The sequence below is a fragment of the Mytilus edulis genome, chromosome 10 (genome assembly GCF_963676685.1).
Source record: "Mytilus edulis chromosome 10, xbMytEdul2.2, whole genome shotgun sequence".
Lineage (NCBI taxonomy): Eukaryota > Metazoa > Mollusca > Bivalvia > Mytilida > Mytilidae > Mytilus > Mytilus edulis.
In genome coordinates this window covers 67,707,588-67,722,348 of record NC_092353.1, presented here as the reverse complement: position 1 = coordinate 67,722,348, position 14,761 = coordinate 67,707,588, and the positions used below count along the sequence as shown (strand labels likewise).

Sequence of the window (14,761 nt, the reverse complement as noted above, 5' to 3'; positions counted from 1 at the left end):
TGACGTAACATGATTTGTTGGTATTACACCTGCATTCGTACGCGTATTCATATCATACACCTCATACGGAGCTTGATTTTCTAAAATTTCTACGGAGTCACTTTGAACTTGTTGTATCAAGATGCATGTCAAAAAATGAGGTTTCTACATCAGATATCCGTTGACTACGGTATTCTGTTTTTTCTGATATTTCAGAGATTGGTTGACCATTCAGTGTTTCAGAGGCTGGATGAATATTAGGTAATAGTCTATTTACCTCGCTATAGAACTGTTTTGGTTAACTGATAATAGAAATTAGAAACTGGAGCAATGAAATCTTAGTCAGTACAGTTAGTACTACTTTGAGAAACGGATTCATGATTTCTGAAGGTCATCTCAATATTCAGACCATCATCCTGCTGCAGAATAGCTAGCATTTCGGTTAGTTTGGAGAGAAGCTATGCCGAACTTTGGCTCCTCTTTGGGTAAAGATCTGACTCAAGAGTGATTACAGCTATTTTTCCGAAACTGCACAATTTAAATTTCAGTTACCCATTTTATAGTTTTGTTGTCTCTCATCCAACTCCCTAGCATGTTATTGACGCTACCGTTGGACTTCTCCATACTGCCTTCCAAACAGTATTGCCCAGCTTTTTGATCAGCTGACCATTCTACAACATTGTTGTAATATTCAGAAAAAAGGTGCAAAATATCATTTTAAAATGATTAAAAACTGGTATTACCGATATTATTAAACTGATCGGGCGGAACTTACGTTTTAATTTGCATAAGGACAATCTATTTGAAGTTGTGTGTGATAAGGATTATTGCCGTTATAATAATTATTAATTTCTAATCACCTATCAGGGTCACCAAACAGATATACAAAAGAACTGAGCGTATGATATGGACGAATAACTGGACACATCATTAATGATTTTATCCCAAAACACCTGTCTATAGATGGACTGGTCTTAAATAAGCAAACCGGTCAAACCCCGCCCAGTGAAGTGAAAAAAATCAAGTAATAACAACTGGGCATTGTCAAAAATTACTTGTACTAACTAAGTGCATCGGGATTTATATGTAGTTCCTAGATTTAAGTAATAACTTGTTATTCATAATTTCACCTATTAAATGTAGCATATATATCCTGGTTCAAATTCTCCTTTACTATCCTACGGGAGTAAACACTATGAATTTATACCTCGACCGCGTACCAGAAAAAGGTTAAAGGCATAAACGCAAACTAGCAGAACGATTTCTGAAAACTATTTCATAAATATAAACACACTTCCTTGTCCCACTGAAGGTGTTGACTTCCCTGTATGATGCATCGTTGGAAACTTTGTAAGATGTCAAACATTGTTTATTTTGGAACCTTGGTAAGTAACAAATTCATATGAGTAATCAGTATTTCTAGACATCACAAGCGTATGTTTTTATAGTTTTCATTTAACTTAACTTACAGATATAATAATAACATGATCTAATTAAAATAATATGAATACGAAAACAAACTCTGCCCAATTGTCCATCATGTCCAAGTTCATTTTAGAACTTAACATACAATGTATCATGACACCTTAAGACTATTTGTTTATTTGTTTATTTTTTTGTAATTTATTATTTATTTTATTTAAGTGTTAAAAAAATATGACAATGTCTGAAATTGAAATATTTAAATAAATATTTGCATCAATATTGCAAAATTCTCTATCTGATGGCAATAGCATACTAGACATTTTAGTCAGATTATAGAAATGAAATAGCAAAAATTATATTGAAATAAATTTGGTAGGCCTTTTGTTATCTCTGTTAAACTGTTTCATATCTTGTTAGGGCAATTTAGACGGGGTTTTCTCATTGTTGAAGGTTGTACGGTTGCCTATAAATGAATTACTTACATCTAAACGTTTTTCATTTGAACTTTGGTATATATATTTGTCTCATTAGCAATCATACCGCATCATCTTATTTTTATATTAAGATTGGTTAATGTTAAAAGTATGGTTAAGGATTGAAAATAAAAAAGTTTAAATATTGCAACGGGCTTAATATTTAAGAACATCGATCAACTGTTTTTGTTGCATTTCAACCAAGATAACGCGCTTTGTCATCATAGATTTAAAAATCTCTTATAAACCTATAGATAGGGAAAAAATGTAATTTTAAACTTAACATAATGAAATCTATTTAACGAAAAAAAAAATTTAAGTGATACAGTATTCACATTTCATTCAGTATGTAATCGAGAAGTACCGTGTTTATTGTTAAACAGTGATGCATTTCATTTTAATCACGCTGTTACCTTATTTATTACTAAGTTAAGGAATGAAGAAGTTTGTTTTCGGGGGCTATTTGTATTACCAACTGATAATTATAATATTTTTATTGTAAATGTAAGCAGCTTTTCAGTAGTAAAAGGAAACAGTTTAAACGTTTCATGTATTTAAGAAATTATAGCTAGTTAAAATGCTCCAATCTAATCCGACCTGGCATTTTGTTTGTGGTTTTGATGAGACCTACAACAATTAAAAATTGGTGAGATTAACTATAAGGCTACATTCCACAATTTAATTCCTCTATTTGTTCTTTATAATGTTTTGTCTCATTTAAAAACGTGCACCAAATCTTTTTTTGTTAAATATTTTGTGTGTGTAAAGAACAGTACTAGTCCTGAAATATATCCAACATTCAGAAATATTGCTTTCCAGTATCTTACAAATTTAGCCATACACACCCATACCCCCTATGGACAAGTCATTCATTACAAACTTGTCGCATAAAAAATTACAATTAAGGAAAATATTTTTTTTTTAAAAGAGGATCACAATTTACACCAACTCCTAATGAGGAAAAAAGAAAACTTTTAGCCAACATTGGTGAATTTGGCAGACGATTGAAGATAATTTTTATTTTTTGTGAGGATAATAAAAAAAATGAAAAAAAGAAAATAAACCACTAGTAAGAAATAAATCAGACTGGATTCCAAAACCCACAAAAGATAAAGATTTAGAAGAAACAATTAAAACAATAAAAACAAATTTACATACAAGCAATGAAAATGTCAAGAAGAATTTAACCCACGAGGAGAAAACAGTTTTGCAAAATTTAAACTCAGGTAAATCAATTATCAATAATAATAAAATCAGTGGATAAGGGTATTGCAGTTATAATCATAGACCGTGAGTATCCCTTCGTACATTTTACGGACGCAATCACGAGTTGGTTGACCGTTATGGAATAACCGTTTCACAAATGATATCGGATATGTTCCTTACGTCGTAACTACCATCCCCTTCCCTTTCAAGAATGTGACCTACCGAATTACACTATTTACCGTATTTGTTATAACATGAGCAACACGACGGGTGCCAAATGTGGAGCAGGATCTGATTACCATTCCGGAGCACCTGAGATCACTCCTAGTTTTTGGTGTGGTTTGTGTTGCTTATTCTTTAGTTTTCTATGTTGTGTCATGAGTACTATTGTTTGTCTGTTTGTCTTTTTCATCGTTAGCTATGGCGTCGTCAGTTTATTTTCGATTTATGAGTTTGACTGTCCCTCTGGTATCTTTCGTCCCTCTTTCACAGAGATCATATTTCAAATATGTTGCAAGATGAAATGTTTTATGAGGTGACAGATAATAAATTGGACAAACAAACAAGTACCATGATTAAAAAATTACGAAAGAAACGTAAGACGGAATTGTATATAAAGAAGTTCAAACTATAAATTTCAGAAAGCTATTTCTATGATTTACCAAAAATTCACAAAAGTGAGGAATTTTAAATGGGGTGTCAGAACAAAACAATGGTGGACCCAACAGCGTTAAACAGAATTTAGGCCATTTTATAGACATTGTGGATAAACCATGTCGTAGAGTTCCCAGTTTTATACTAGACGATTTGCAATTTTTAAATCATCAACCAAGAACTGTAAATCCTGATTCAGAACTCATTAGTTTTGATATTGGACGTCTTTACAAAAATATTCCTCATGACTTAGGAATTACAGCCATGAAATATTGTTTCGAAAATACCGAAAACGTCATTCAAACAGAATAACAAAAGAATGTATCCTTCCATCTTTGAAACTTTTACTATAGAAAGAAATATTTTTACTTTGACGGCACATACTATCATCAGGAAAAAAAAAGGAAAAGCTATGGGTACTTAAATGGCGCCTTCATATGCCACTTTGGTACTTGGATATTTGGAACAATCATTATTCGAAAAAAAAGAGTCATTAATACGGAAATGAAAATGACAATTCTTTCAGAACAAACAGTGTGCCTTTCAATATCAGCTGTATTTGTCCTCAGCTCGATAAAGCTCGATTTACACCTGTTTCTCAGCCGCGTACAAATACAGCTGATATTTAAACACACCAACCAGTTATTGTTTATATATGCAATGGTTACAACATCATATGCATTCGTATGAAGATAATGATCAGTGACGGTAATGATGATGATTGATGTATGTGAGGTGGTGGTTTAGATTTGGTAAACTTCGTGGTTGTTTTATCGTAAATTGTCGAATCTTTGGTGGCCGGTTAAGGCCATTTCGCGTTTTCGCGTTTTCGCCTTTTCGCGTTTCATATTATATAGGGCGAAAATGCGAAGTCGAAAACGCGAAATCGCGAAAAGGCGAATCGAAAACGCGAAAACGCGAAAACACGAAATCGATTTCGCGTTTTTATCTTCGCGTTTTCGACTTCGCCTTTTCGACCTCGCGATTTCACGTTTTCGCCTTATAGAATAAGAAAGGCGATAACGTGAAAACGCGAAAACGCGAAATGGCCTTAACTGGCCATCATAGAATCCAGTCATAATTCAAAATATCCCGTTTACAAAATTAAACAGTTATTAAGGTCGTGTTATTTAGGCACTTCCATTGAAAACTTTATCAGAGAAAGATTAACACCTGTCTATTGTATGCAAATTGGTCAGACATCCTTTCATCGTTATTTCTATGTACGAGCGGATTGCACCGCTGACCAACCGGACCCTGAAAGCAGCCCTTGTGATGTCAAAATTGATATGAAAGATTTATTACTGCGACTTTTTTTTCTCAATTTATTGATATACTAGTAGTGACTTGTCAATCTATCCACTGGCAGATTGTGGTTTTTGAGAGAGCGCTCTTGAAACTTTGATAGGAATAGTATATATAAATTATATTTGAGGGTACTGTTTTGAGTCCCAGTTAATAACTGAGTCTTTATTTCTAGTATACCAATGTTTTCCAAGTCACCATAAAATCTAATAGACATTATTATTTGGGATTAGTGGTTAGTACTTCGCTTTGTTGTGTAAATGATTAAAGACGTGTATACACTTTGACTGTTTACTATTCTGCATGAAGACGTTATGATATACAAAAACGTAATAAACATGTGACGTTACAATACGTTACGTTAACAACAAGTAAGTGTCTCTGTATTGCTGTTAATCCTTAACACTCCGGCCACAGGAAAGTGAAACGGAAATAAAACTAAATAAATAAAACCGAAAATTTCAAATATTCAAAATGAATAAGAATCACTTTCAAGTTCATATACAAGTATACATATATCAAGAAATTAAATTTCATGAACAGTCTCTATGTAAATCACAAACATGAGATCGACGAAATTTGGTTGCATTACGATATGGAAATGTTCAAATAATCTTCAAGTCTATGAGTATATTTGTTCAATCGGACGATAAGTCTATCCGTTTTTCTTTGATCGGCTACTGTATGGTTTCTGTATTTATAGTTCCTTGTTCAGTCTACTGATAGTTCTTGATTTTCTGTTCTCGGTTACGTTACAGTTCCTCGGTATCGCATGCAAATTCTCTTTACATGGTAATGTTTTATAGTGTTTGTCACGATGTGATGTAGTTGACTTGTATGTCTCGTAGTAGTGTTTGTCCTCACGCGTTTCTCTTTCAGATTCCAATTTCTAAAATAGCTCCAGATCTGCCTCTTCCTTCTTGTGGTGTGTCAATACATTCAATGTAGTAGCAGCTGGTACTGTTGAGTCTTTTATTGTTGGCATTGGTCCAGACAATAAATATCCCAGTTTTGACTTAACTGCAGGGGGACCCATTCCTCGTAGTATATCGTTTTCGACGATGTCCCAGTAGTAATCTGCTCCAATCAACATAGCTATTTCGAAATGTTTATCCTTACTCATAGGATGGGCCAGTTCTATACCTTGAAGATAAGACAACTTTAACGCTTCGTTATGGGCACGATTTGATAGCGATGCGGCGATTGTTGGTACTATGAGTACTTCCATTTCTAATTTACCCCCATGTTTAGTTTCCAAACGAAAAACGGCTTTTTCTAGGTTTCTTACATTACGATTAGTTTCTCCAAAGGCAACAAGACTGAGTGTACTAGATCCTGGGTGATAAAAGATTTTTGTGACCCTTCATCTAATAGAATATTTGTTATAAAATATTACCTACTGAAACTTGTGATACAGCTGTTTTCACGAGTACATCGGTTTTCTGTTTTACGGGATTTTCATACGAGGTGTAAACTGTAGCTGTGTGTGTTTCTACTTCATAATTCATAGTATTTACGGCTACGCTGGTTTGTCTTGTATAGTTCTCTGTGTTGTTTATTATAACATAAGCTAGTGTGATGCTTTCTGTTGCATTTACGACATGTATATTCAGACGTACACTCTGAAATTTTGTGACTTCCAAAGCAGTTAAAACAAAGATTTTTCTGTTTGATAAACGCATAGCGTATTTTATTTGTAGCTACGTTTGTGCACTCTGATGCAAACTGTGGTTCTTGGCAATAAACATATAATTTTACCTTATTTTTACTATTCTTATTTTCTCTGTATTGCTGTATGATAGTGTTGTAGCGCGGTGTTGCCCCAATATGGAATGATGCGGTAGGTGTCAAAGTGTCTGAAATTTTGAAATTTCCTGCTTCTTGTACATACATCTCCTTTGAAATAGCTTCACACAGCGATATTATATCCCAGCTATGTTTTCCGTGTTCCCGTGTTAAGTTTTCCCCCATTTCTGCGGGTAGTTTCCCGAAAATTATGGGTACAAGAAGGGATCCATATGTGCCTTGCGTCTGACCTAGAGATTCAAGTCCCCTAATGTTGGCTTCTAATCTGTCGTAAAATGACTTAATGCTACTGAGGGTAAATGACGGACTTGGTAAGTCAAGGAGATTTTGCATGTGTGCGTTGATAATTTTCTTTTGCTGACCTCCTTTAGTAAATTGATTGCCTGGTCATAGTTTGCGTTGGTGAGGGCTAACCCTGTAATACACTGTGCTGCTTCGTATTGGAGTTGTGAATTTAAATAGTAGCTTTTGTATGTTTGTAAGAGCAGGGTTGTGGTGTACGCTTCATTCAAACGAATCCCAAAATGTCTGCCAATATAAAATATATCCCGAAAATGAAGGCAAGTCTAACTTTGGCAGTATGTAAAAGAAATTCGGAGAAGGGTTATAAGTAGCGTTTGATCCGTGATTTACAAAACTGCTTTGAATAGTATCCTGTGTCTGATGTTTGATATTGGTAGTTGTCGGAAGTGTTGAAATATGTGCTACTGGACCTTGATTTAAAAATTCACTCACCGTAGGTTTAAGAACGCTATCTCCTTAGTTTGATGTAATGTCCTTGAATTTGTGAATAGACACTTCCAAATGTAAATTGAATTCCTCACTGTCCGAAATTTCCTGTTCCATATCTCCAACTTCTGTTCCATCCAAAATCTGTGTATCCAAGTTTTCGAGTAAGGTCCTCTTCTTTACCAGTGTGTCAGTGGCTGCCGATAATTCTTGGTTTTCGATGTCTTGTGACGGCGCTTCTGTTTCCACCACGAATTGCTCTTAGTTTCTCCATAGGTCACGGCACCGATGTTTGGGATTAGTGGTTAGTACTTCGCTTTGTTGTGTAAATGATTAAAGACGTGTATAAACTTTGACTGTTTACCATTCTGCATGAATACGTTATGATATACAAAAACGTAATAAACATATGACGTTACAATACGTTACGTTAACAACAAGTAAGTGTCTCTGTATTGCTGTTAATCCGTAACAATTATGTTGCAAACGCGAGACATATCGTATGGAACGCCATGACTGCCTTATGGTGACGATCAGCATTGTATGCAGTGGTCACAACGGTATATGCAGTGGTCACACCATTATATACAGTGCTCATAACATTATACGAAGTGATCACAACATTATATGCAGTGCTCACAACGTTATAATGTTTTGTCATTATGAGTAAATACAAACAAAATGAGATTTTTCGCAAAACTAGAGGCTATAAAGATCCTGTGTCGCTCACCTTGGTCTATGTGCAAATTAAACAAAAGACAGTCATGAATTCATAACAAAATGGGTTTTTTGGTGATGGTGATGTGTTTGTTGACCGTATTTTTCTGAAAGTTCTTGCTGCTTACAATTATTTGTATCTATAATGATCTTGGCCCAGTAGTTTCAGGAAAAATATTTTGTAAAAAGTTTAAAATCTTTTTAAAAAAATACGAAAATTGTGAAATATTGACTATATAGGGCAATGAATCCTTTAGAGGTGAAGTTACCATTTTAGTCATGTTGACTTATTTGTAGATCTTACTTTGCTGTACATTATTGCTGTTTACAGTTTATCTCTATCTATATGAATCTTCAATATAATAACCAAGACGGCGAAAATTTCTTAAAATTACCAATTCAGGAGTAGCAACCTAACAACGGGTTGCCTGATCAGTCTGAATAATTCAGGGCAGATACATGTTGACCTTATTACCATTTTACTTTCGTCAAATTTGCTCTAAAGTTTTTAGTTTCACGTATATGAACCAAAAACTACATTTTACCCCTATGTACTATTTTTAGCCATGTCTGCCATCTTGGTTAGCGGGCGGGGTCATCAGACACATTTTTTAAACAAGATACCCTAATAATTATTGTGGCCAAGTTTGGTTAAATTTGTCTCAGTAGTTGTATAGGAGAATATTTTTGTGAAAGTTTACATAAATTTACGAAAATTGATAAAAACTTACTATAAAGGGCAATAACTCCTTAAGGTGTGATCTTACAATTTTAGTCATGTTGACTTATTTGTAGATCTTCCTTTGCTGAACATTATTGATGTTAACAGTTAATCTCTTTCTATAATGATATTCAAGATTATTACCAAAAACTACAAAATGTTCTTAAAACTACTAATTCGGGGCCAGCAACCCAAAAACGGACTGTCCGATTTATCTAAAACTTTCAGGACAGATACCTGATTACCAATTTTATTCCGTGAGATTTGCTCTAAATGCCTTGGGTTTAGAGATATTAGCCAAAATCTATATTTAACCCCAATGTTCTATTTTTAGCCATGGCGGCCATCTTGGTTGGTTGGCCGAGCTATCGGACACATTTGATAAACCTTATACCCCTATAATGATTGTAGCAGAATTTGGTTTAATTTTGATTTGTAGTTTCAGAAGAAACAACGGACGACGGTCGCCAAGTGATGAGATGTTTATAGCGTCCTATAACAACAACAAAGCAACGAAAATGATGTGGAAATAAAACGGGTAAACCTCGGCCGTATTCTGTGTAATTTATTCCGAATCGGCCAACTTCGAACTAAGGCGGGTTTCAATTTTACGAGCTAAAATTAATCACATGTTGCTATTGGTGGACGGGTAAAAGATAAGTGGAAAATAACAAATACCACATGACCTATGAAATGAATGGATAGAAATTTGCATAAAGTATAATAATGACCTTTATTCTCTGACAAAAATGAAGGTCGTATCATGTGCTCATGGCACAGCTGTATATTTTACACTTTTTTAAGTTCTGTTGTTTATATACTATCAATTCATAACAGTCTTTTAAAGAAGCTTGTTATTACAAACAGAGGAGAGAACATCCTTTAACATGATTTAAATAATATATGCATTGAACAAAATGATGATGATTCTTGTGCCATTTATTGTCATAGGCTTTTCTTTTTAGTTATTACTGGTTTGTGTTCTGTGTTTGCCATGCAATGCTACAGTCAGTACTACAGCCTGTACCACAGATTATGATTGTGAACAGATACACGTGCACATGTATGGTTACGAGTGTGACCGAAGTGTTGGGTATTATCGATGTCAAGAACGATACTTTGAAGTAGGAGATATTTGTCAACAAAGTAAGTCATGAATGGATTCAAAGAGAACAAGAACATCAGGTACAGCTGTTTTAAGTACTAGACAATTTTCTTCTAAAGATCTTCTCAATACAAAAGGCGGATAATGTTTTAAAAACGATGTAGTTAGAAAGGCTCGATCACAAATTGGGATTTAATTTTGAATTATTTTGTAGATGATTACATTTGGTAAATTAATTTAGGCATGACTCTAAACATTTTCATGTTTTGACCCTGTTTTATTATAATTAGTATAATTCTGAAAATGAAAACACCGTTTGATAATCATAATTCAAATGTAATGTTTGTGTAACAACTTTTTCCTTTGTCTAAAATTTACAGTCAAATCATTTATTGACCTGAATTTGGACGCTGTTAGGAATTATGGAGTTTACATATGTTCAATACAATTTTTTTATTTTCCTTTTTATAATGTTAATATGCTTTGCCATATGATGTTTACGCAACTAAAGAAAGATTATATATTTTAAATTTATACAATAGCAAAACTCTTATGTCCAATATTTCTTTGCATATGACTAAGATCCCTGTAGTTAAAGAGTTGCACCATCCAATTAAGTATTCATTTTCAAATCCATCATTTGGTGAGCTTTTTGAAAATTGTGATAGATGACCCAATCTGATGAATATTTAAAAAAAAATCTAAAATCATTAGAAGGTTTTATTCGCTTCAACTATACTTAAAAAAATTACAATTACTATTATTTAAGAGCTATGTTAGTTGATTATGTACCAATATACGCTATTTATAAAGCCAAACAAGTACAAAGTTGAAGAGCATTGAGGTTCCAAAATTCAAAAAATTGTGCCAAATACGACTAAAGTAATATATGCCGGGGATAAGAAAATCCTTAGTTGACTACTCGGCTGTTGATACCTTCAAGGACGAAACGTCCACCAGTAGTGGCATCGACCCAGTGGTGTGAATAGTTATCAAAGGTACCAGGATTATAATTTAGTACACCAGACCAGAGTTTCGTCTACATAAGACTCATCAAGGACGCTCATATCAAAATATTTAAAAAGTGCAAAGTTGAAGAGCATTGAGGTTCCAAAATTCCAAAAAATTGTGCCAAATACGGCTAAGGTAACCTATCTCTGGGATAAGAAAATCCTTTATTTTTCGAAAAATTTAAAATTTTGTAAACAGGAAATTTATAAAATGACAGCAAGAAGTAGATGCAAGACACTTTGTTTTATTTTTCTTCAACTGTAATAAATCCCAGTCTTTTGTGATACTTGTTTTGTCTATGTTTAGATATCAAAAATATAGGAACATTTGTTTTTCCCTTAATTTTTTAGTGCTATAATAATTAAGTATGGTCAATAAATAAAGCATTCGTATCAAATACATCATTTATTTTGACGTTATCATATAAACCACTTTGAAATTGGGCAGATTTTGTATTATTTGCTATGGTCACACGTGTTCCTTATCTGCACATTACTTCATCGATAACATGTTGGAATACATGCTGTGAGCGACAGCTAGTGAATAAAAGAATTTGTTTGTTCTAAATGTATTTCAAGCTCAGGAATTTCATGTGTTGTAAATCTTTTGACTTTTAATTACATCAAAATGTAAGAACAAAATTGTATCGTCTGATCTGAGCGTCCGATATTATATAGGTGAACTTCAGTAAGGTGTTATAAATAATTACTTACCAGACAAGTACATTTTTCTATTTCATCCCGATCCGATGTTCCATGATAATTAATGAATCCATCCTCCCTGTATATGCAATGATGGATTTTTTTAGAAGGCGTAACAATTTAGTTGCTAAACTTGTGTCTAATTCATTTTGAAATTTAAATTTTAAAAATGTTTTTACTAATGATAGAATTATGTACAACTGGCAAGCGCCTATGTAATTAATTATTATCAAATCAATGTTCATATTTTTTAATAAGTTAATTAGTTCTTTTACCTATTACATGTATTTCATTTATAAGTAAAGTATATCTCAAGGTCAACATAGTACTCCCATGGATCAAACTTTCTGCAGGAATATGACAGACTACGTGCATAATTATAAACCATATTTGATCCGAGATCTGATCTACACAAATCACTAAACTCAAACTTGCGGGGACAGCGAATAGTTAAAGCTTCAATACTGTTTACACTAAATTAATATTATTAAAGCAAACAATAAATGAAAATTGCACTTACTTTGCACGTTTTATGGCTATGTACATCAAACGTCGTGGAAGTTGTTTTTGCAATTAAATTGGCGCACAAAAATTCGAAATGTCGGCCTCGGACGCATGCGCAAATTGAAATCAAATCTGTATATGTAATTGAAATATTTGACTATTAAAAAAGTCATTCAATCATTTAAATCGTGTAAATGAGAAGATTTATTTATAAAAGTTATTATTGAGGTAATTTGAAAAAAAATTCAGTAAATCAATATAAATAAAAAGTTGTGTGCCTGCAGAAAATGATTGTCCGTGTACGTGTGATTTCGATATTTTAGATTGATTAACATGTCTAACCAACATTTGGAATCCGACGTTGTATTGACGTTGTATAAGGTCGCGAGCAAAAACCAAGGTTATATAGACGTCATTCTATAACGTCCGACAGAAGTTTGCTAGTTGACGTTGGGCCGACGTTTAATTTAGTTCGCCGACGTTGCGACCTATTTTCAACCAAATATCGACGTCTGTATAACATCGGGTTCCTGCTTGGCTTGTTCGTCATTCCGTAATTCCGTCCTTCCATCATTCTGCAACAAACCATTATACCGAGTTTTTTTCTGAACGCCTTCAGATATTGGACTGATTTTTTTGTATGTGACTTAACCATGTTGAGTTACAGATCAAGTTTAGGTTTCTATCCGCTCCGCTAATGTTTGCCGAAATTACAGGCTTTGGACTTTGATAAATTGTTGAAAATCACAGTTATACAGACTTTTTTTCTAAACTTTTAGATATTGGGCTGATTTTTTGGTATGTGAGTTAACCACGATGAGTTACAGATCAAGTGTAAGTTTGGTTCCACTCCTCTGATTTTTGTCAAAATTAAAGGTTTACAACTTTGAAAAATTATTGAAAATCACAATTATATGGATTTTTTTTCTATACGCCTCCAGATTTTGAGCTGATATTTAATATGGGAGACCACCATCATGTTTGTGTCCACACGGGTTATTGCAATTGCAGATTTTTCAACTTTTTGAGACGGGGCCATTCGTGTCGCTTTGACACATCTAGTTTGTACTAAATTAAAGTTATAGTTTATTGAACCATATCTTTTTGCAATCAGTGTCAGGTAAACTATCAAACAATACCGGAAGTTACATTTTTAAAATGAAAGTAAAACATTATCTTCCTTATTTATATCTTTTTGTTTCTAAACCATATAGTTCTGAAATCAGTGTATAAGTAGCTGTTATTTGACGCTGGAATTCACATTCAAAACCAAATTTTAATATTTTCATATCAAAATAGATCTTTACTAGAGGAATGACCTTCAGTTGTTCTCGGAACAATTGTTTTTTTTTTTCGCCTATTTTTTTTCATTAGTGTTTTGATGTTTCGCAAGATGTCGCTTGGATATTTGGAATATGATATCTTACAATATGTACGCTTTTTGAAACTGATACCGAATTTTTTTCTATGTAAGAGTCATTGTTTCGTTTTATATTGACCGAAGCCGTATAAAGATCGATATGAGAGTTATTTCACGTGATGTATATGATTTAAGTGATATGCATTTCTAACTGGTAGACCATAAGTGATATAGCCCGTGGATCTTTTGATTTAAGGTTCTTGGTCCTAAAAATGGAAAATAAGGTCAAGGTCATATTCAAAATATTGATTTTGGTTTTTTCCCACTTATTCATAAAAACCTTAGATATCGATATTTTTTTTATTAAATTGTTAGTTGCGACACGTAAATTTTGATGGCGAGGATACGTTGACCGTAAATGAGAGTTTTCTCCCTATTACAGTGACTTGACTTTTAGTGTTGCTATCCACCAATTGCAACTCATTCAAAATTTTGACCAAATTGCAATTTGTTTTATTAAACCAAATTGTTCAACTGGTCAGAATATTGAACAAACTGTTCAGTCAAAATGTGAAAGTGCAAGGTGATAAAATAAAACATACTTACAATCCTACAAGACTTTAAATCCACTTTAATGATGTTGTAACAAATTTAGTCTATCAGTTTGTATAGGTATATTATAGTCCTTACCATGCTTAAGGTGAAATTGTTATTTTGAATTGCTATAAAAATGTCCAAACTAAGCTTTCATATAGTTGTTCTTTCTAAAAGTATTTTATATTCATAAGAATCAGATATCATTTTAAATAAAACATCATATATTCAGGAAAATATGTGTGAAATAACAATATGCTATTGATAAGTTTCCATGGGGAGATAACCTAAAATATTATTCTTTTCAATAAAGACTTTTGAAAGAAAAAATTATTATCTCCCCCATGAAAACGTCCTACAAACATATATTTCAATTTTACACATATTTTACTGAATATAAAATGTTTTAATTCACATAATGTCTGATTCTTATAAATATAGAATACTTTTAGAAAGAAAACTTATATAAAA

General features: G+C 33.1%; 1 protein-coding gene across 2 annotated transcripts in view; it reads left to right on the top strand.

The window, feature by feature from the left end:
- Positions 1-1,248: 1,248 nt before the first annotated feature.
- LOC139491731 (multiple epidermal growth factor-like domains protein 10) overlaps positions 1,249-14,761 on the top strand; it is a 55,556-nt gene continuing 42,043 nt past the window's right edge. For both annotated transcript variants that reach the window (XM_071279562.1, XM_071279561.1), the window contains exons 1-2: positions 1,249-1,364; positions 9,981-10,161. In XM_071279562.1, coding sequence (XP_071135663.1) covers positions 1,308-1,364; positions 9,981-10,161 — 238 coding nt within the window. In that variant the 5' untranslated portion in view covers positions 1,249-1,307. The remainder of the gene's footprint in view (positions 1,365-9,980; positions 10,162-14,761) is intronic.